The sequence below is a fragment of the Notothenia coriiceps genome, unplaced genomic scaffold (genome assembly GCF_000735185.1).
Source record: "Notothenia coriiceps isolate Sejong01 unplaced genomic scaffold, NC01 NC01_scaffold00003275, whole genome shotgun sequence".
NCBI classification, from domain to species: domain Eukaryota; kingdom Metazoa; phylum Chordata; class Actinopteri; order Perciformes; family Nototheniidae; genus Notothenia; species Notothenia coriiceps.
In genome coordinates this window covers 271,525-296,237 of record NW_011335976.1, presented here as the reverse complement: position 1 = coordinate 296,237, position 24,713 = coordinate 271,525, and the positions used below count along the sequence as shown (strand labels likewise).

The window sequence follows — 24,713 nt, the reverse complement described above, 5'->3', positions numbered from 1 at the left end:
ATTACCTGCATATCTGAATACCAACTGTTCCCACCTGCTGAATACAATTGCATATACGGAGGGAGCACACCACAGTTACATTAAACTGTTAATTAAGCCACTCATGCTGCAAAGTAGTTAGGTACCCCATATGCTCGTATCAGTTTCCTCTCCTCACTCCTCTATTCTATCGGTCCTTTCTACCTGTCGGAGAAGAAAAATAAAAAACTGGCGAAGTTCTCAGCTTAAAGCCAGCTGGGCGGGATGTGTGTGGATATGGCTGTGAGGGATCTCCAGGAGCTAAAGGACCGTATCTGCAGCGTGCCAGCAGGTTAATCAGCTACTCACAGGGCTCCAGCCCTATTCCTTTGATCTCAGAGAGGTTTCGGGTGGCAGCCAAATACACTCTCCATTGGACGAGGACCACATAGGGAGGTACGATGGCTGCATGAGAAACCAGAGGACTGACGGAAAGGTGAGGACTTTCGTGGAAGTAGGTGGAGGGATGGATTGGGGCGGGAATAACACAGAGGGGAGGATGTGCAGCGTCTACAAAGCGTTGCTAATATGTTCACTTAGCTGGAGTGAAATCACATCTGAAACTGAGAGAATGCAGGGTAAGCTTGGCCTGCACTGCTAATGGCTTGGTCTCAGGTATAGCTCTTACATTGTTCTGGGTGATTAATGAGGTGACAGCCCCCCCTGTAATGAATACACCACAAGCTAATTATCCAACTAATGAGAACAATCTCTCTAGTTTGTCAATTTGATATTCAATTTCTAAAGGTGACTCCAGAATGGATGACCTCACCAATAAAAGCAGTATTGTTTATTATAAAATCAATATTTTTTTCAAAGCAGAGTGGACACATATTTTGCTATTTGTATATGAAGCTTTCATTACAAAGAGGACAGTGAAATTAAGCAACATTATGTGTTTGATTATTTCTCATATTTCGGTGTCATCTAAAAATCTATTATTAGGTTGCACATATATACCTTTTTTTTTTTTTTAGTCAGTTTATTGAACATGTCAGAAACAAACACATACAACAATAATATATATATATATATATATACACTCTTTTTTTCCCCCTTTGTCTTTCTCACTCAAATTAATAATTATAACAAAGTACAAAAAAAAAAAGAATAATAACAAAAAAAACAATAATAATTCTCAAATAGTCTCTGTCATGTTCAACAGGGGCAAGAAGAAGCTTAAAAAAACTTTTCTGGTCCTACCCCCTCTAGCATATATTTTTCTTATAGATAAAATATTAGGTCATCGTCATCAGTGACAAGTTTGTCTTGTTAATTTGTTTGCTTTTTGACAAAACAATCAGAAAGAAATTACTTTTACAATTACAAGAAATAACAACAAATGGGATTTTCCAGGTCCTGTTCATAACCATTAATGATTTGGCTCCTAAATAATACTTTCAGTTTAGATAGACTTGTACAATATTTCAGTGCATCATTACAGTTATTCCACAGACTAACACCTTTTGATGAGATGCAATGAAGTTTGGCATTTGTTTGTACGGGTGGTTTTTTGAAAATGCAATTTCCTCTCAACATGTGCATGCTTTCTCTCCGTGTGAAAAGTCCCTGGATATTATGAGGTAATTGTTGATTTGCGGCTTTGAACATAATTTGAATAGTTTTATAGTCAACCAGGTCTTGTAGTTTTAGTGTTTTTAGTTTGATGAACAATTTATTTGTTGGTTCTCTGTACGTAGTTTTATGTATAACTCGTATGGCTCTTTTTTGCTGGATGAAGATAGGATGTGTATTTGTTCTGTATGTGTTCCCCCAAACTTCCACACAATACATCATGTATGGAAGTATGAAGGAGCAGTACAGCATAAACAAGGAAGCTTGATTAATTAGGTATTTGGCTTTATTCAGAATTGCTATTGATTTGGANAGAGATTACAAAAACGAACTATGGCACCCATGACTAAATCTTGTCGATTGGTTACAACAGTTGTTACCTAAAGTTCCTTTAGATTCCCCTCACTTCTAGACACAGAACTGGGTTTTTAATTTAATTGTAAACTTGCGTTCGTACTATATTGCGTTCAGAGACGGCATATTCACTCTTCAGCCACAAGCTGGGCCTTATGTTTCTTCCCTTACTGAGTGAAAATGGTCTTATTCGACCAGGTTAATCATATATGCGGTCATAGCCGTTAAATTTATTCAAGGAACCTCATTAGTAATATCTGTTAGTTTGGTTAACTCTCCACGTATTATGTGGTACACGTTGTACGATAGTTACGCGGAGACTGAGTCTCTTTACCGATCGGTCCTTTTTTACCAGTCAGTTTAGACTTCATGATCGCTACAGACATATGTCGGGTGGTGGATTTTCTCACAAGTGCTACGATTAGTTCCCCGATGGTTAGTATGATCTCACACTTATACTATATGGGCACATACATAATCACAGACACGACAAGATTGAAGGACACCCTATTTAAGATCTCTCTCTCATAGACAAACTTTATGGTTAAGTCACCGGACCACCAGTCCACACTTCATCATGCATGCGACGCGAATGTTAAGACTCTTGTATCTCTCGCGTGTCTCCCTATCACTTCATGGCTCTGGGATCGGTCTTATGTTGTCGAATTGGCTCAGATCTGAACTGACCCCATGTAGATGGTTTATTGCTTATGTTATATGTTTCATTAGGGCTGCGTTCGCGAGACGTCTCATGACACACTACCTGGCCCCCGAGTCCAGATGGTGAACATTCGTCTGATCCACGAGGTACTGGACCTGATCCTTAGGGCTCAGCTGCCCCCCAGGGCCAGCTTTGGGTGACTATATGTATCTCTCGCGACGGGTTCCGGGGTTCCTCTCGGTTCTTGGGTTGGTTGTCCGAGGCCAAGGTGGAATCATTTTGGTGTACCCTCCGTCCGACACACGCACTAAAGGGGGTCTTCCAGCGTCTGCAAAAAGAATGGTTTTAATAGTTTTTGATACTTCACATATATTGTTAATATACAGAATAAATAGTAATGGCCCCAAGACTGAGCCCTGAGGCATCCCACATGTAACCTGCAGTAGTTGTGATTTATGGGTTTGTAGTTCAATGTACTGTTCCCTGTTATGTAGGTAGCTGAATAGCCATGATAGTGCAACACCTCTAATGCCATATCTCTGTATTTTTTTAATTAATAATTCATGGTCAACCTTGTCAAATGCTTTTTTAAGGTCCAGAAATATCCCTATTGCATATTCTTTCTTTTCTATTGCCTTAGAAATGTGTTCCATAAATTATATAACTGCAAATGATGTAGTTCTGTTTGCTCTGAAACCATATTGTTGTTCATAGAGTATGTTATGTTTGGTGATGAAGTCATTTAGTCTTGTATAGTAGATTTTTTCCAGTATTTTGGAAAACTGTGAGAGCAATGAAATTGGTCTATAGTTTGACAGTACATGTTTATCTCCAGATTTATGTATTGGTATGACTTTAGCAGTTTTCATTTTATTTGGAAATACACCGGTTTGTATTGACTGATTACAGATGTGAGTTAGTGGTTTGGCTATACATTCAATAATGTTTTTAATACATGTCAATATCATGACAGTCTGTTTCAACTATGCAATAATGATTGAGCCTTTGATTAAACTTTGTTAACTTGTTTGGTTATAAATCTCCAGCACAGACAACCTCATTTCTGTTTTCTTATTATAAACACTTAGTATACACAATACTTTAGCCATTCAATTCTTAATAAATAATATCTAAGGGGATCTGTCCAATGTGATAAATTAAAAAGTAGAACGTATTGTGTTTGGAACTGATATTATTATCCTAGAAATCAGTGGATGATCGTACTGTATTCTTATTCATGCTGTGAGGAAAACATTTCAAAGTGTATTTATACCAAAGTGCCAACTGTTAAAGGCTTGCAAAGAGTGCTGTTTGATTAAGTGCCATTAAAAATATATGACTTTGATTCTTAATCCGACCAGTTTGGGAGCCCTACTTAAATTATATTGAGCCTGGTGTCTCTGACATCATGTTTCTTGATTATTCTTACTACACATAATCATTGTAACCTTTGTGTTATATTTCTAAATCTGAGCTTGTGTTCTGTGTTTTGAGTTCTCCCTCTTGTGCATCAATACTTGGTTTTTCTTACTTGTACTAAAATGCATAAACATATTGTAAAATGAATATGTATTGTTATTGGTAGTTATTATCATTATTATTATTATTATTAGCAGCTAACGTAGTAGTAGGACTAAATTCCTATGCAGTGTTGGTATTATTATTTTACATTTCCACATGTGCATACCATGCATATTTAGCATTATTCTCACACTTCTGACTGGCTGATGCAAACCCTTTTCACACTGTTAATATTTCACATTTGTTGCTGTTTCTGTGTCTCTTTTAGCCCTAATGGATGCATCCCCCACTTGTTTCCTCCCAGCCCAAACAAAATGTAAATGTTTCCCCTTTGGTGGCAGCCGTTCAGTCAACACAAACACTGGCACGCCGACAGTCATCTGCTGGTCGTTCGCTTCGTTCTATTCAGTTTACTTGCCAGACTAATCTCACTGGGGTTCCATCGCCGTGCCAGGCCTGAGAGTGCATCAAAACTGCGTAAATGGCTGCTGTGACAGGCTCCTGGCATTTTCTCAATTTGGGGATGATGAGTACTTTTGATAAACTGCTGCCTTGTCCAAAAAGACATCATCCCCAGGTTCCGGCCCATAGCTGTTTCCTTGTTATGTGTATCCTGCACTGCCCACCTCATTCCCAAATCCATGTGTTCTTCTTTAGTCACTCATTCTGTTTTTCTATTCACTATCCTTTATTCTCTTCCCCTCCGTCTCTCTGCATTACAATCGTCCTTCTTTGCTCTTCTCGGCTGACTCACACCTCTTCAGCTAGAGTCAGAATTTTCTGGTATCATTAATCTACTTTTTTCTCCCTTTCTCTTCTTCTCTACCCATCTATCTGTCTACACGTCAGCTCTTTCTACCTTCTGTCAACCTATTCCAGTCATCTACTCCATTAAATGCCTCTGTGTTCTTTCACTGTCTGCATTTCTCCTCTATTCACCCACGTTTCCCATTTTTTTTTTCTTCCTGCTTTGCTTTTCCCTCTATCCTCTTTCCCTTCTCTCTCCGACGTCAGACAAAGCCACGGAGTAAATTCATCATTTATCAGGTCGCTCTGAAATTTATGATGTTGAAAGGATGAATTAGACTGGCGGCTTCCACGCTCAGCTTAGTCGGGGTTCTGAGAGCGACAGAGATTGTGTCTCAGATAGGGCTAATCATGTTTGGCCCCGGGGACGCGTGGGGATTTATCTCGTTCCCGAGGAATTGTTTTGTCTGAATTTCAAGACAAAGATTGGCAGATATCTCCAAAAACGGTTCAACTCATTGTGCCTGTTTCAGGTTGCAGGAGCATTGGGTGCCTTGCTGCCTGGATAAAGGTATTTGTGTGTTTGAAAAGGAAAACAAGGCCAACCCTTCTGTGACCAGAAATGATGACACACACACACACACACACACACACACACACACACACACACACACACACACACACACACACACACGCTATCACCCCAGGCACAAGCAGAGTAGTTAGGCCAATGGTCATTCATCTGAGACAACGCCTGGACCTCAGCCAGCTCCGGCAAAACGTGATGCACGATTTCCGCCTGGCTCGGTCTAATAATTCCCTCATTCAAAGAAACAAACTCATGCAAAAGATCATGTAATCCAAAATCAAAGAGCGCGAGGATTCGGAGAGTTATATAAGGAAATTGGAACCCTCTCACTAAACAAAGGCAAGCCCCTGCAGTAATGTGGGTTGTCACAAAAGTAAAATCACGATTGTAGGAGAGAGGAACAACGAATGGAAAAAGGAGGGGAAACGCAGAATAAAAGGAATTGATGACAATTCTCATTGTCATCAAAACAGGGTTTTGCCCACACACTAACACTAAAACTCGCGTAAGCAGCTGTTTGGGATCAGGAATTGTTGTGTAAAAGTGATTCTGTGTGTTATGCTTCAATAGCTCTCACATTCAAAAGCCCAATCGTTATATTGTTATTTGTGATAATCCCTATAATCATGGGCTTCCTGGAAATTGTGTTTAGATAAAATATCAGTTTGCAAAAAATACATTTGACATTCTACCTTCAAACTTCAAATCGTCAAAAGAGGAGAACTCTGTTTATTACTGAAGTTGTGGTGGTGGTGTTGGGATGGATGCACTGTATTGAAATGATATCCTAATATTACAGTTATGTTTGCATAAGGGTGGGCAACATATCAGAACTACCTCCAAATATAATGCTGTCCAGTTTAATAAAAATGAATTGCATATTCAAATGTATTGGTTAATCTTTTATTCAAAGAGAACATGCTCGTCTTGCTGCTCGTGCCTATTTTCCTATCTTTAGCAATATCGCCAAATTCCACTATGATAGTAACTATAATACAATAACAGTGTTTTATCATATAATTAAGGTCTATCCCAAGAAAGAAGGAAATGTGTTTAAATTAGACCCAACATTAATCTAGGTCACGTTGTAAAAACCTCCTGCTTCCATTTAAAGCAGACAGTAATGCCTTTGTACTTTGGTGGTGTAACTTTGTAAACACTGCTGTTAAGATGTCCAATTTACACGCCCAAGGCTATTTTGCAAGCGGCTTTGAATGACAAGCAATCCACCGACACCTTTGTTCTCACCTATTCCTCACCAGGGAGAAAGGGCATACCTGGATCCGGTAACAGTTTATTGAACGACCTGAGAGCCGTCTCGGCGGGCTGCTCTCTTCAAGTTGAGCATAGGAGTGTGCGAAAGCAGTCGATGAGTCTGCACCCCTAACATGTAATTACTCATGAGATGACAACGCCTTTACAAGGCAGAGAGGGCGGGCAACAAAAATCAATCATCGTTGAATTGCTATCACTGTGCAGAAGAGAAAAATAAATTACCACGCATTCGATCCCCCGACCTCAACTCAATGGCAGGCGGACAGAAAAAGGGAACAGAACCTCAACAGAATAACTAGGAATGAATACAAAGCTCAAATAAATCAAACCTCTTTCTTTTAAACTGAGACACAAACCCAACGGACATCTATCAGTGATTTTTTAATGGACGCTATCTTTTGATCATAGACATTGACGGACATATTGATAGAACGATTGAACGTTGATGGATAAAGCATTTTCACATAACTATGACAATGTCTTTAAATATGGAGAATGGTTGAAAAAACCCCCCCCCGCAACCTCCACAAATGCCTACGGGATGGAGATGTCACTCGTGAACATGTCGTGCCCCAGATGTTTTGGAGTTTCTCAGTATTCCCCAGTATTAGTGCGGCTGAAATCCAGTTACGAAACCCTTCCTACTTTATTTGGGCCACGGAAAAAAATAAAAGCGGAAGACAGCCGATGGCAAAAGAAAGCCAGAGACAGAAGAGATTAGCATCACCTGCGCTGGCATTGAACCAGAGCAAAACAGCGTGCCAGGTCACGGCAGGAGAGGAGGCTGCCCTGTCCTCGATGATGACACAACCAGGAGCGCGCTGTAGGGCTGCTGAGACATAGGGCTGAGAAGTGAAAGGGATCAACTCCTATTTATTTGCTCCTTACCATCGGGGGAGCATCAGCATTTTTGTTTTGTTTTCAAAAGTCTTAGCTAGGAATTCACAGTTCTGGTCACATTAGCTCCACATCTGGTAATGTAACTACTCAATCTTCAACATTATCCTACATCTGTTTCCGTCCAATTATGTGTTGCTGCCGCGGTACAATCTTACCTCAGAGATCAATGAAGTTTCATATTATCTTTTGTCATCCCAACTTCTCTTCGCCTCAACTGCCACTTTGTGCCCGTGTTGCTTCCCTGTGCGTCTGCTCCGTTTGACTGAGTGAAATTGAAGAGTGGGTAATAGGGAACAAGGAAACAACTGTGGCCTCTCCTAAGCTGGCTGGCAATAGACACCGATATCAAAGACCAGGAGAGCCAACTCAATTTAATGGACTGTTAAGTAGAAGCGGGAGAGGGGTTTTTCCCCCCCTTCCTTCCTCCTCTCTCTCACACCTCGCTAGCTGATCGGCACATCTCTGTTCCAAATGAAGGAAGTGCCTGAGCGAGCACTGTTTGATGACCCCATTTGTATTCTGCTGCTGTGCTGCTTTTGCTGACCTGGGAATGAGAGATATAGGCAGGCAGCAGCTTCATCTGGCCAACCGGCCACCCTTGGTTTCTGCCTCTATCCTCTCCTTGCTTACCCACTGACAAAATGTGTCTTGGTGCCTTTCAATCCCTCTCCCCAAATGAACCAGCCAGCTGTTGCACAGTTAATGCCTCTTCTGAGACAAAAGACGGTAGCCCGGTGTGCTCCTCTCCTGTAGAGTCAGGTGTGAGGCGCTTGCAAGTGGAGACGTTTTTGGAGGCATGGTTTCCCACAGGAGCATAGTGTGTGCTAATGTTACTGGAGGACACTTAGTCTCTTGACATGTTTTACCAAGAATAATGGGAGAGGGAGAATCTTTTTACCTTTGTTTCATTCACGAAAATTGGTGGAGGGGTTAAGAATTGGCCTTAGAAGAATCCATTGAATTTGGGAGCAACTCTGAATTAAAAGGCGGATACGCAAATAAGTTGTGTGAGCATTTGGAGACATTTGTTGAACAATGAAAGATTTTTTTTTTGCCTGTGTTGAATCCACATTTAGAACTATCATTTATATGATTTGCCTTCCCAATTTCTGGGAATTGGGCCCATCGTGGGATCAGGGCAGCAACTTGGTGCAAGTCCGGTTCCCTAAGTACCATTCCAGATTTGTTCTTGTTGGAACCCTTTGCTAAAGCAAAAAGGTGATGTCCAGTGGTGAAAACTCAGACAAATCTATCAGACAAATATTAAAAAAAAGAGGCAGTACCTGTTGGAAAGTGTTCATTAACGGGCCAGTTGTCCACCTGCAAGGTGGCGTTACCCCCGTTCCTGGTGAATCGGACCAAATGGTATTTTCCATCGTCGATGTCGGTGGTTGTCTCCTTAACACTGATGTCCACCGTCCCAATGTTAAATGTCACACTTACTTTGCCTTGATCCTGGAAAAGACACAAAGAAAAAAAACACAGAATAAGTTAGGGATCTGATTCCAGCATTGGATTAATCCACATATTTGAATACAGTACTTTTTCTGAACTAGCAATTGGCATTACTCGCAGAAAGCTATGTTTCTCAATAAGTCACATTTGTCTCCAAGCTAGACAAATTAGAGAAATTGAACTGGTGCTGCGCCGAGATACAACCTATTGTTGTGCAGTAACAAATTAATTATACAATAAACTAACTGTAAAAAGTTCAATAAAGCTACTTGGATGAATGCCCTCGGCTGGTGCTAATGGCGAACTACTCAGAGAACCTGAGGACGCCAGCGCTACGCTTCATTATACCACTGTAATGTGATGAAAATAGGCTGCCAGCAGAGATTGTAATGATGAGTAATGCTCCTTGCAGCCTGTCACTGCAAAACTGGCAGGACAGATGCCTTTTTCTGCTGCGGTCCTTGCAAATGGTATGAAAACCATATGTTTTGTTTAGCTCCTAATGTTAAGCCAGTTTCCCCGTGTCCAGAAATCGTGATTCCTCCCCATCATTTCCTGACTCCTCTCCCCTCGACCCCACTAGTTTTCATGATCTGCCAGTGTGTTTTATTGTGGCTGCTTGCGTATTCATGGGCATGTTAAGCAAAAGGTTTCTAGAGCAGAGTTGAGTGAGTGGCAAAGGAGTAGGGCTGTGTTTTCTGTGTCATTTGTTTTAATCCCCCACAGGGAATCTCTCTATGTAATTACCTACTTTAGAAGGCAGGAGTAGAGGGACCATTTCTCATAACAAAATGAAGAAGACTTGCACAGGGGGCAGACATATTGTTAAATGGTCAGCTGAGACTCTGGCATTGCATGGCTAACTGCTACAACCCAGGCCATGATAATGTTGAGCTTAAATTTACTGGAAGGCAATGAAGCGTTGCATGATTGCTATAACTTAAATGAAGCAATGCATAAACCTGGTGATCTCTATTAAATGTAAGAGGATATTAATACAATAGGAGAGGAGAGAATTACTATAATACCACCGGATTATTATACCAAGCTGCAGTGTGTACACTAATAAATGAAGCGTGTCATTTTATTGGTGCCCGGATGACCTCAGGCTTCAACATTTTTTTGAGTTACTTCAGCCTTACTTACTTTAGCTGTTTTCATAATAGAGGACTACCTTTGAGATCTATAAGGGACGAATATGAACTTTTAAATCAAGTTTGTCACAGCAGATGTCTCTTTTTATTTCTCTAAATTAGGATCCTGTTTTTGTTTCTCGGCAAGTGTCGAGAGGCGCGGGAGAATATACTTGTCTTAATTTAAGGCACAGTGCAAACAGCAGATGCTTTCTTGGAGTTTTTAAAGGAAGAAGGAACTTGCAGTAAAATGACTTTGTAGGCATGAACCTGTGGTGACTGTGCAGTTTCCAGGTTCTTTTAACCGTCGAGGCGGTCCAAGACACAATATTTAACGCCTCACTTGTTGAGTGAATTACCCTTTTTCTATTTATAAAAAGAGAAATTGTTCTTGAGACCATCATGCAAGGAAAATCAGAGGGTCTCTCCTCTGTAACAATCTCCTGCCCCACTAATAATGGAAAAAGAATGTCGCCAAAGACAGAAATACATCTCCTAAAAGCCGAAGTAGGGTTGAGAGTGGGAGCCCGACACACAGAATATCTGAAATCGCACTTAACGTCTCAGTCAGAGAGGCAGTAAATGGGCTCCTAATTTAAGCAGTCATCATTAAAGTTTAGAGCAACACGCAAATGCATACTATAAAAGTGTGAACGGGCAAATTCAAATAATCCATCCGCCTAAAGGCTGAGGTAAGCACACACAAGAATATGTTGACCGTGAAAAATACTACGAAAGCATCCCCCTGACTAATGACAGGACCTTTCTGTGGTACGAAAAAACACTGTGTCTGATGGCCTGAGCGCAAACAAAGCCCAGACAGACACATCAGCTCTGGTCCATCCACGGTGACCTTCAGAGTCTGTGGCAGCCCCGGCTCTCTTGTGTAGTCGCATCAAAGCCACATCACTGACCCACTAATACCTACAAACAAAGACGGATTGTCACCCCCCTGGCCTTGGTACAAACAAACAGCAAAACACAACAATTGTACACCTCTGTAACTGTTGCAGAGTGCCTCCGGGCAGGCAGTGTGCAGAGGGGGCACTGAGTGTTAATGCTTCACAATGGTCCTCTCTTCTTTTCTTCTTCTTCTGCACTACTGCTGTTGTCCGGCTACCCTTCCACCACCGCCACCCACCTGCCAACCAGCCCACCCCCGCGCTGCAGCAATGTTTGATTGACAGATCCAATTACGTTTTTTATTGGCCTGTCGCTCGCGAGGATAGAAGGCACTTCATTGTCTCCCGAGCAAAGGGGAAAAATGGCTATTGTTCTCTTAGTGGAAAAGATGATGGCCACTATTCCAGGCGTAAACAAATGATGGGCCGAAAATCACTTTCAAACTCACACACACACTCTCCATTGTCAAAACACACACACAGTAAGTCATATAGTGTAACCTTGTGCTACAGGAGCTTTGATTCAGTAGCATCACGAGGCAATAAATACAAAGCAGTGTCCAAAGATTCTCAGTCGCTCTCAAAACATTTTAAATATGGCATTACAGTAGGGAGAGTTGTAATTTACTGGTGCAATGTGCTAATGCCCTTTTATAGTCTAACACTCTCCCACACTCTCTATTTAATGCCAATCAGGAATGCATACCGCTTTGCCGCTATAGGAGTAAAATGAGATTATGTTGGCAGTTTGTTTGTGCGTCACTTAAGCATTACAGTATGTGTGGGCATGGTGTGTTCACGCTCCGTGTAACTAAGACTGATAAATGTAATTCCAGCGAGCAAACCCTCCTCCTGGCCCCGGCTTGGCACGAGGCGCTCCAGCAGTCCCACGTGACCCGCCACACACCGACATCAGTAATCAGGCTCGCCACAATCCAATTCAGGGCCGATCAATGCCTCCAACACATGCAGAGCCCCCCGGGCAGAGTGAAAGGAGAAAGGATCAGTCAAAGCGGTGGTGGGCGATACTGCTGACCGCCATCACAGACAGCCCCTTAGAAGACAGCTGCTGTACAGGGGACAAGCCCCTCACAAAAGACCCCATCCCAAGCTCTCTGAATGGTCATTCTGCTAAGCCACAGGCTTTGGACAGATATAGACGTCCGAAAGCCATTTTGTGGAGGTGAGATGGGTGGAATAAGCACATTTAGCACAGCTAGGGAGAAAAAAAGGCTGACAAAAGAGCTATGGAGACAGAGAAAGACATGGAGAAATGTATGCGGTTATATGCCAGCTGTTTTTTTTAGAAGATGTGCATTGAAAGCACTTTAAGGTCAGATAATGTTATTAAAGTGGGAGTTCTTCCACCCACAAAAGGTATTACATTGCAATCAAACCTTGATTGAAATCTGGTGCCGGCACAGAGTAGTTGTAGCGGGACGACTCCAGTGGATCTATATTAAGTCTCAGCTGGGAGGGAGGAAGATCTAATATCAGGAATGTGAAAATGTCCCACGGGGGGAGTTTGGGTTACATATCCACCCTTTCATCTGACATCAGCGCTTCAGTTGGATTTTGTGGTCAGGGGCCATCAAAACTAGATCATAGAAGCATTGGAAGTAGAATCAATAGAGTGGAGGAGCTAGGACAACGTGAGACACAGCGGATTGATGCACCTGGCCTTCACACTGCCAAAGCCATTTATCGTCAGTAATTGACAGAGATAACTCATGGACGGCGAAGTGATTTGTAGCTGTCTGTTCTTGTGCGCATCGGGCTCCGGAGTCAGAAATGTGCTAAAGGGTAGGATGTAAGAGGCTGTTCAGGAGAGGTTTGTGTGTGTGCTGGCTTTTAGAGGCAGTCATTACTTCATGTACAGAATGTACTGAAACTCGACAGGCCCTAGGCTGGGCAAGCGTCCGACATATTTGTTGCGGTCTTGAAATTGTGTAAGGCTATTGGTGAATTGAAAGCCATCATTACAGGAAGAATGTCTCTCTATTTCCACAATGAATACATGGATCAGTCACACAAAGGAAATATACAACCAAACAAGCTGAGACAAAACCGATCACACCTTTGGACGAGAGAAAAGAGTCCTCATGAACTGGAAATGTAGCTTTGATATTGAGTGGTTTAATGTTTGGTTTGCAACAAGTCCTGCAATGTCGTCAACAAACCCCAATAAAAGATCAAAACCAAACAGACAGATTTGTGTCTGTGAGGCAGAGCTGCATTATTGTTATAAAATGTAAAAAACCCATCATTTTTGCATTGTTGAACTGAAGTACAATAAACATGGGTATCAGTCCAACATACTGTGTCCTGCTCAAGAGCACTCTTAGTAATAAAAAAAAATCTGTATTAATCTGTAAAAATTCTGTATTTAACATTTTTTGGGTAACATTTGCTACATTTTGTAATCACTTAAACTTTATATTAATATGAAACTTTGAATATGTCACCCATATTTCAAAGAGAGCATACAGTAAAAACTATTTCGCCGACAATGTCCAGAAATGTGGACTAACACATGATTTTGACCTTCTTTTGGGATATGGTAACGACAAGAAAAGTATTCATCCTCACCCTTAATGTGTGCTGAACACTGCATTAAATAAGCACTTACACAACAATGTGTCCAACTGAAAAGTGTCCTTGTTACTCTGTCAAATCCAATGGACGCACTGCCAGGAGGTTTCATAGGGGCTGTTGCTTTGACAGAAAGTATTTTCTTTGAAAACGTGACACACAAGCTTCACAGAGTAACAAGGCCGGCCACTCTGAAAATAAAAGTTGTGACTTTTAAGTGGGATTTTTCAATGTTGTGAGCAACAACAAACATCATTATATTCTCATCCATTGCATTGGTGTGGCAGCAGAGTCTCAAAGCTCAAAAACTCGGGCGAATCATTTAAAAATGTTCTACATGACTAGATGTCAACGAGTATTTTTATTGTATAATTTGAATGAACTGCCTTATTAAGCAGGTATACGGGCAATGATTGGCTTTGGCTCATCCTGAAGGAAATACAAAGTTACAAAAGGGATATAAAGTATTGAAAAAGAAAGAAGGGGGTGAAAATACACATTTGAATGTGATGAATAAAGCTGAATGTTAAATACATGCTGCTGCTCAGAGCAGTGATGCATACGTAGTGCTGCAGACAGACAGGAGCCGAAGAAGGCACACATTTTTGGGAAGATATATACTCTGCAGAGGGACTGAATAAAACACTGCAGACACGGTTTTACTTTCTCATAATAGAAACAGAGGCTGCAGGGTTTGGGATTTTGCTTTGTACGGTGACAGACTTAATGCACTATTCAAATAAACATTTCTCTGAAAACTGTGAAATTCCATTAATCATTAATTGGCTCAAACGTTCATTCAGACATTCATAATCGCCTGCCGAGATGTTGTGAGAGGCGATGTGGGTGGGGTACAAGGCGAGGAGGCCATGTGCCTCTGAAATATTGATCACACCTAAAAGAACCCAGAGGTCTAACACAGGCTATATTTCCCACCTGAGAGAGTCAGCAACGGCTTCATCGAATGGACAGGAACAAAATGGCTTCCATCTCGCTTTACTTAGGGCTATTGAAGGTAATTGTTAGGGGTAATAGTGGCAAGTCCATTAGCCAGTTGGTTAATGTGCAGGAGTGCCAGCTAATGTTAGCCCAGACTGAAGAGGAAGAGTCATTGCATTTTTAATACAAACACAAGCAGCAGAAGTGTTGCCGGGGAAGGTAATGGCTTTGACTCCTGCGTTCGGGCTCAATGTCAAACTCTGAGCTCCGCTCTTTGATCCTCTGCCGCAGAATATGAATCGCGCAGGGTCAGCCTTATCAATTATTTACAACCGCTCTTTCTCTATTTCCTGTTTGTCCGCTCTTGTGGCTGTAACTTGCCCTGACACTAATGGCGGACGACTCGGTGAAAACATTTATCAATGCTACCGCAGAGGCCTCTCCAGCTCCATACTATCACTTTCAGGCTTTTGGAACTTCCAGTACTGACACTGCACTGATTCTTATCATCACTACTATACTTTACTGCATGTTTCTTGGCTGGATTGTCTCAGAAAGAGCCACTGTCCCTGAAATAACCTTTGCTTGCTGCATTCTGTACAGCCAATGAATCTGAAGCTAATTTCAAGAACTATAGAGCATTGCTACAACAATATATGGTGTACTTCACCGTACCACAGCACAGTTTAAACTTTTAAAGACTAAAAGATCTGGAGCCAACTCACGTACTTTGGCATTTTGTTACTTCTCTGACATATTTATAGCATTTACTTGTCAATGCATTTTTTTAGCTAATTGTAATCAAAGTGATTTATTTCCCATTACCCTTTCCAGCATAGTCTCAAGAGAATAGCATTTCATTGTTGATTTAAAACATTAAAAAAAAGATTGGATATTTTCTGTATTAAAGAGCCCCTGTTATGCTTTTTAGGGTTTCCCTTTCCTGTAATGTGTTATATAAGTCGTGCATGTAAATGGTCTGCAAAGGCTAAAATCCCAAAGTTACTTCCAGAGGGAGTTTCTCTCCCACCCCCTCCAAACAGTAGACTGTACAGTATATGGCCCAAAGACGCAATAATTCAACCAATAACAGTATCTATTTTGCACCTGTAACATTCCGTCCTTAAAAATGGTATTACTAGATGTTCAAAAATCGTATTATAAACTGCTAAACACAAAAACGGTAAGCAACACAATTTCTAAAGCACAGATCCATTTAAATATCACACTCAATTTCTGTATATAGACAGAATACTACACATCTGAAGTAATTATAATGCATACTGCGTAATTACAAGCTTGTTAAATCACAGAAGTGTGGTGAAACTTCAGCCATGGATTTTCATCTGCCTGACCTGCTGATACACAACTTCATTTTCACCTTTGAGCCAGCCAACGACAACATGTAATCAGACCTTATGCAAAGCCTCAGTCGCCCACACACTGAGAGGCATGATTGTATCAATACTGTACTAGGAGTGATGTTTTGCAACAGCTGTTAATAAGGTGTTGGGAATCTTTAGTTTGATTGCATTTACTCAGTGTGCATTCAGATGTGATTTAATTTACCTCTGCACCAGGGTCCATTAAAGAAAAAGCCGCTTTTGTGTGACCTCACACTGCACCGTGTTGGGCCACATGGTCCCTGTGCACCAAGGGTCTCATTTAGTGGAGAAAAAAAAGAACCAATGGATGGGATTTGTGCTAGATGGAATAATATGCTGTGAAAGTCCATTAGGGATAGGCTAATGAAATTGAAACAGCTTGGTGATCAAATTAGAATCTGTTCGGCAGATATTTAATTTAATGTGCTGCTGAATTTGAGCACTTTTCTTTTCGGTAGACCCAGTGCACAGTAAATCAAGCGGGGACACAATTCATCCCACGTTTTCTCTTTTCTCGAATGAATTACTTTCTAATGTCTGTATTTGCACAGAGCATTCACTGCTTACGTATAAATAAATGCAAAAGAGTGTACACATAGATCACAAAGTGACTTTATCATTGACCTTTTGGTGGGTTTTTCCATCGAGAATTCACTCACAACGCCATGCTTCGCTGCAGCTGCTTGGTAAAGAGTCACGGGGTGAAATTATTTGAATAGACACACAAAACATTTCAGCTTGTTTGAAGAGCTGCCCTCTGTATTTTGCACGTTCTCCTTGCCATGCCTGGGCCAATATGCAAAGCAAACCCACACTGGGAGAAAAGGGGAAAGAGAGAAGGGATACCAAATTCAACAGTAGCAGATAGCTGCACATCATCGTCCAAATTAACAAAATGGATGGTAATTATTGGAGGGAGAGATGCTTATTCAAAATAGGAGGAGGGGGAGAAGAAGACTCTTTCTAATAAAACGGGTTGGACGAAGTTGCCCTCTTATCTTGTGTGTGTTAGCCATAAACACGCCCTTGGACTGCAGTTCATTGAGTGAGGAACACACAGACAGACAAAGAGACGGAGAAAGAGACAGAGGTTTCTCCTCCATCTGTTTATGTTCCCATAGTATTCTGGGCATGCACTCCAAGACGCAAACACACAGGCTGACAAATGTAAACACACACGATTGTGAATACACACACAGACAGTTGGCTTTTTTCAAAAATGTTGTCACAGCCCTTGTTTGTATAATGTCTGCACGCTGCATTAAAATTAGAAGTGGTAACACCCACATGCCCGAGAACAGGTGTTAAGATGCTAACGCTAATTTGGATTGCTAATGGCCGCCATCGACAGTGTTCTTATCATTTGACAACCCATGACAGGCTGGGAAGGTTAAAAGAGGGGAAGGGTAGGTTGTATCCCAATCACCGAAGATGACAAGGCAGGAAAAAAGGCTCCCTTTGCTTTTCACAGAGGGGGGGAAGTTAGGCCCCAATGGCGCCAAATCTAGTTGGATTGCCCAAAAACACGCCGGCAGCAGAAGGGGTGGGTGGTCTGTTGCTAAGGGTAACCTGCCTGGGATCAAGAGCCTACCCTCCACCTTGCCTGCTGAGGTTTCAGGGATGAAGGTAGAGGCAAAGGATTGAAATAAGAGAGATGAAAGGATGAAATTGGACGTGTATCTCTGAGGTGAGGAGGAGTGAGAGGGAGCTGCAAAAAACGATTAACTGAGAATAGAGTGCATTAGGTACCTTGGTCCCGTGCACACTCCTTTTTTTCTTTCTACTTTCTTTCCATTTCTCTACTCGAGGAGATTCATTTTATTTTGATTTGAGATCCATTTACTTTCAAATCCACCCAGTCTCTCTGTGATGATGTAACATTGTAGGTCGCTCCCTCCCAATGAGCAGTGAAGTTGCCGATTGATGCTGTTTGAAATCGCACCATTTGAAGCGTAATTGCTTCAACGAGGAGAGATAATGATTTTGTAAGACGATAAAGTGAATCTCCAGTTCTTATAAACACTGTTATGATGGAGTTATATTGGGAAATTCTGGTGGTAATTTAATGGGAAATGTGTACGGAACACTCACTGTACCAGCCTTTTAAAACAAACTGATATTTCATCTTTCAACAGTAATGGAAAGTAACTAAGTACATTTCCTGTCTTAGGTATTGGTTTGTGGCTTTCATATTCATTTCCACTTTATGTTACTTTATACTTTCACTCCACCACATTTTAAATATTGTAACTAGATACTTTTCTTATTAAGATTGTAAATACATTGCCATATTAACGATTAAACTTCTAACCTTTTTGGTTTGCAGCCCTTGACGAGAGAACTGTATAATTGGCGCCCTAAGTAGTATGTTTCAGACGTCTCTTATTTATTAGGAGAGTTTCATTTAAACATCTGTTCCAGGGGGCAAAGAGGTGAAACTAGTATTTCACATCAAATATCCAATATTAAAGGATGAATACAAATGTGTTTTAGAGAGCTAGAGCTCCAAAGATTGATTGCTTAGTTGTCATCCATTACATTGATCACCAATTGTTTTGTTAATTAATTAATTGGTTTGAGTACTTAAGAAAAAACTCTCAGATTTCAGCTTCTTAAATGTTTATTTTTTCCTAACTTTATTTATTCTTTTACCATCGCACATTTTATAGCCCGAACAACTAATCGATTGCCAATAAAATCAGAGACCACATTAAGCAAAACATATTTTCTTTTCCTTCCTGGGCAAAACTTATTTATTTTTAAAGAATTGGGCAGAAAGTGCCATTATTGAAGTTACATATGGGACTGAGCTTTACGGTGGCCCCTTCCTGCGCCATTAATCCGATAAAGATCCACCAGATTAACTTTGAGTGTGTTCCTCTAAGGCTACATTAAAGAACCCCTGGATTGAACTACTGTATAAAAACTAGTTAACACTAGCTGTTATACATCCACATAAACATCTAATACAATATAAGTTAAATTGGACAATATTCTGCCGAACAGGACGTTTTCTTTTGATGTTTTCGATCTATTTTGTGTACAGAGGTGGGAAATAGTGGAGGACAAATAATTTGTTACTGTACTTAAGTATATTTTTCTGGTATCAGTACTTTACTCCACTACTTATTTTTCTGACAACTTTTTACTTTGACTTCTTACATTTTTAACACAAATACCTCTATTTTCTACTTCTTACATTTTCAAAAAAGGTTATTTACTTTAGTTTTAATGTGTGTTTGGTGGCGTGATCGTTATTATTTAGAGTCATTGCGTGCGTATTGATTTTAACACGATCCGTGTATCCATCATTTCCTGGTCTTGAAAACGTTGTCATTTGGCGTTGTTCAGCATCGAAACATTCATTAGCTAACAATGCCATTTATTCTATTAATATAAAGTGAGGTCAGTTAATCTATAAAACAGTTGGTAGTTATGGATACTTTTTATTTAAGTACATTTCGATGCCCATACTTCTTTACTTACTTACTTCTTAGAAGTTACAGTACACAAGTATCTGTACTTCTACTTGAGTAAAGGAAGTGTGTACTTTTGCCATCTCTGTTTGTGTATAATACTTTTCACTTGGACACCTAAAGTGAACTGTTACATAAGTAAAGGATCTGAACAATTCTTCCAGCCCCTTCTTCCAGTGACAAGCACAGGTCTGTTGCCTTGAGAGCTCTTACCGCGCGGTGACCTCAGGCAGATATAATGTAAAGTATGAATGAATACCTGAATGGGCATAATGTAGCAGCGACTCAGAGCTCTCCTGCGGCGATGCCTCAGAAGCCACACTGGGCAACATATGCCATCTCCGTGTGCATGACTGTCATGTCAGCTTGATACTGGTCAACACTCCAAATCTCACTTTTGCATTTATTCATTTCCAATTCATGACCACATCCGGCACATTACAGCTGTGTTAAATCAACCAGAACGTGCTGAGCTCCCCGGAATGCATAAAAAGATGATCTGATGATTGATTAAAGACGTTTTTAAAGCTTTTGTTTGACCAATTATTTGGCTTTACCCTGCGTTATGGAGCGATATTGAAGTTATCAGCAGGGGATGGAGTATAGAGTATTGTATAAATGAGATAAGATGATTGTTTTTCAGCAAAAAGTTACATTTCGGTAAGGGTTACACCAGGGTTTTTACAGATAAGTCACGCTATCAGACCCCTCGCTGTTAGGAAGCACGGGGCGTCTCAGCAGCTGTCACTGCCGCTTAGAGTTTCTATCATGTGTGTTTTGAGTCTAGGTGATATATAAGGCACAGGGGGAAAGGAAATATGGCAAGAATGAACAAACAAAGTAAACTAAAGCGGCAGTGTTTAGGAACACAAATATGGAGGCAGAGGAAAGGGCGCACAGAAATGGAGACATGAATTGCCAGCGCCTAAAATGGCTGAATAAAACCGGAGGAAATCTAGGTCGGTGTGTCTCTCCCTCTTCAAGGAATACTAAGGAAAGTGCCCCATTTCCTGAATTCTTTGGACACTTTCAGGGCAAACTGTCATCAAACTGAATACCACACTTGTGGATATTTTGAAACCATTTGTGAAAAAACATCATGTAGTATTATTCATGGACAACAACATAATAGCAAATCTTCTTACATCCTTCCTTGTCAATTATTCTGCATAATTATTTTTCTCTCGCAATTTTGTAAAAGGCATTATTTTTCCATTAAATTAATTGGCCCAAAAGTAATAATTTTTTTTTAAAGGCAATTTTCTTTTCCCATCATATGAAACTGCTAAAAAGATAAGTGCATATCAAAGGCTCTGCAGATAGCACTCATTGCCGCCCTCACATCAACATGGCTGACTGCAGAGCGGAGGCATGAAATCTAGGTGATTGGAATGCAAGGAGATGCCAATGTAATTCAGAGTAATGCCATTAATGTTAATCAGAGGCTGCGGATGACTGACTAGGCCGATGTCTCCTTGCATGTTAGGCGGCGTGCATGCATTGCTGATATGCGCCGCCTGTTGTAAGCATGTCAGAGTGCGCGATCAAATAAGCTGATGCGTTTATCGTCATGCTTTTATCTAGCTTTATAATTCCACGGGTGGGAAGATTGTCATGGTTGCCGACAAAATGAATAGCGTGTGAAAAAACTTGAGTGATGAGGTGCCAATCCCCCCCAACAGTATAAAAGTGAAATATGGTCCGAGAAAGGTGCATTGGCATATATATCTTTATCTTTTTTGTCTCTATACGGCGATAACGACGTGGAGGTTCACAGAGGGCAGCGGAATAGCGATCCGGAGAAAGTGACAAATATATTGTCTATCTAGCGAGACAGTGGGAGGTTGTTTTTAAATGTCAAAGCCACTCTCAAGGTCTATCCCGGGTCAGCGTGAGTCGCTGCTACTCAACAAGGAGACTCATTGCTGCGTCACACATACATAGACATACACACACCAGCCTGTCCTCCAACAAAAAACAACCATCTAGGCCGATTGTTCAGGCCCTTATTACGACCCAGAGACACGTTTTAAAGTGTATGTTGTTTCTTACACGAACACTAGAGCACCTCTAGTGGTCGTGTAAGAAAGAAACACGCTCCCGGCCCGTTCATTGCAAACGCTCTGGAGGGACGTTTATTCACAAATGACCCTCTCTGTAAAATCCTAAATTGTGGAAGAGTTAAACCATTAAAATGATTTTTGATTCGATTTCTAGCGAGAAGTGTATATTGTACTCTTAGAATCCACGTCCAGTCGATGTGTAGGATCTATAGTTTGATAGATATTACGAAGATGATTTGAGGTCTCGTCAGGATAACGTGTATGCAGCTTCCATGTAAAGTTAGCGTGGGTGAAAACTGTTTTTCCGGTCTCGAAGTTTTCATAATAAAACCGGATACATTCCCCCAAATGATTACACAGTGATATCTGCATTACTCATCAGTTTACCCTTGTTAATTACACAATATTGATTGGTTTAAATTGTGTACAATGGTTTTACGTTTTTAACCTTCGATTCAGAGAAACAAATAGTTTTTTCGGAATTTAGACACTACAGTTTCCGAAGACACTACACTACCCAGAATCCCCAGCTATCGTTTGGGAATACAACATCCGCCTTGCTTTATAAACCCCGTGATTAGTCATCAAGCCCTGTGATTGGATGTTGGAGTGGCAGTGCGACAAGGTTACGCTGAGCGTCAAACAGCACTATGAAATGGAGTGGAACCACGGCAGACTTTCCAAAACTGGAATTGGACGGGTCCAGCCCCCGGGTCCAGCCCCCCCCAGAACTACACATGCTGGCTATTACATGTTCTATGGCACGTCTCTTTATAAGACGTTTTCGTATTCCCCACAATTAGAAGTTGCCAGTATTAAACTGTGTACACCCTGGTGTTATCAAATTTAAAACATATAATTAATTAATGGGTGAATTAATATACCCACATGACACCTAAGGTCAGAAGAGCTTTATTTAACAGCTGGTCTTATGTCTGTGACCCCTCCTGTTGTTCATTGATAAGCCTGAAACATGCACTTGTCAAGGTTCAGAAGCAAATGTTGCAAGTAGCCATCGATCATCTTAAGATAAGATAAGATATACTTTATTGATCCCAAATTGGGAAATGTTTTTGTTTCTTTGTTCTACTCCACTACAATTCAGAGGTTAACCTGGTATTTTTACTCCACTTCATTTATTTGAGTTACTTTGCAGATTCTGATTAATGATGTGAAATATAAACAACCCTTAAATCAGACTTTAGTTACACCTGAGTCAAATTCAGGGAAGGTGATTGTTAAGTGCCAAAATAAACTATGCAATATATTGGACGTTAAGTACTTTGTCAGACTTCATATTTATCTGTGGATACCCCCAAAGTTTTTTTCTTATTCAAAAGAAGACCTTAACTTAAAGTATTCTTTAATGTTTAAATAAAGCCTTATTAGTTTGTCTGTTTTGCACATCCTCCTTAATATCTTTGGACGTCCTGCACTAAACTGTTTTATTGTAGAGATCACTACAGTATCTTCTTGATATTTTCCATTTTGTATGTAGGCTACTCTTAATATTTAAATGTTTTCATCAAATAAAACGTATTCAACAACAACATTCAATAACGTGCTGTAACCACTAGGCGGCGCGGGTTAAAAAACCAGTGGTGTAGTTAATAAAACATAATATGAGTATTAACTTTATTGTGAAATTAAAACAGAACGGTAAAGGTACAGTTTCAGTCTCTCGATTTGAAGCTTATGCATTGTACCATGAACCTGTATAATATTTTATTATGAAAACGTCGAGACCGGAAATACTGTTTTCAACCCGTAACTTTACATTGAGGCTGCCGCATATCTCAAATCATCTTCGTAATATCTATCAAACTATAGATCCTACATATCGACTGGACGTGGATTCTAAAAGTACAATATACATTTCTCGCTAGAAATCTAATCAAAAAGCGTTTTAATGGCCAAACTATCCTACAATTTAGGATTTTGCAGAGAGGGTTATTTGTGAATAAACGACCATCTGTAACGTTTGCATTCAACGGGAGCACTAGAGGGCGAAAACTTTAAAACGTAATTATAGGACGTATTAAGCGCTTGAACAAACAACATATTTGGTCGTAATAAGGGCCTGAACAATCGGCCTTTTTGGTTGTATGAGTTGGAGGACTTGTTGACACACACGCAAGCCTCAGCATCTGCCACCTTGAATGCTCAGAAGCTTTTTAACAGCATCGACATATTAAAGGGTGTCTGAAAAACAGACGATTTTTGTAAGGGAAGGTGAACTCAAAAAGGGAAAAAGGTTATCCAGATCCGGAATAATTTTTTAACGCAATTTTCTTGAGGTCTTCCTTCAAGTGTGCCTTCACATATTTCCTTTTTTATAAAGACTAAGCTGAAGAATAAGAGACAAAGAGGAGTGAAAAACACATAACTGCAGAAGCTTTCAAAGGCAATTTCCCCTCGCTAATGTCGAGCGAGCAATCCCTACTCCGGAGGAATTAGGCAAGATAGAAAGGTTGTTCAGGCAGCGACTCTAGTGTGCATAGTTTCAACGAAAAAGCCAAAAAAACAAACCCGTGATGAATAGTTCAGATGGCCCCTCCTGTAAGACCTAAACAATCTTCAACAGAGTGAAAGGAGGCGAGATTGGGAAAAGGAGAATGAAAAACACCTCCTGCTGCTGCCTTCTCCATCTGTGTTCACCACAGTGGATCAAACATTATTCCAATAACTCTTTTTGCTTTTCACCCTTCAGCTCCCCTGTCACACTAACAAAACCGCCTCCATCTTCTTCTCTCACCAAAGCCGTATGGAAACTAGGTGCTGCACCTCATCCTCTGCCAGATGCTGCGGAGACTCTGGCACATCTTTTACCAAGTATAATGTATCATACCATGGATTTACTTAATCCTAATGTACCTAATTTATTTCCACTTCAGTTAGTTGTCTGTCATTTTGGGGGGAGTTTATCTGTCATGGAATGCGTCCTTACAATATTTAGCCACACTGCGCTAACTCTCTACCTCTATCTTTCTATGGGTTTCCTTTCTCTCTCCATATCTTCAGCACTTCCCGTCTCATTCTCCCTGCCCCTTAACGCCCGCTATTTGCCAGTCTTCGCTCCAATGAGCCAGGACTGTGAACAGGTTACAGTAGTCAAGGGAGGGGAGGGG

The 24,713-nt window shown here is 40.8% G+C and overlaps 1 protein-coding gene across 3 annotated transcripts in view; it reads right to left on the bottom strand.

The window, feature by feature from the left end:
• The window catches only part of LOC104941225 (neurexin-3b-beta-like), a 122,041-nt gene that overhangs the window by 40,994 nt on the left and 56,334 nt on the right, over window positions 1-24,713 (bottom strand). For all 3 annotated transcript variants that reach the window (XM_010766291.1, XM_010766294.1, XM_010766292.1), the window contains exon 3: window positions 8,924-9,095. In XM_010766291.1, coding sequence (XP_010764593.1) covers window positions 8,924-9,095 — 172 coding nt within the window. The remainder of the gene's footprint in view (window positions 1-8,923; window positions 9,096-24,713) is intronic.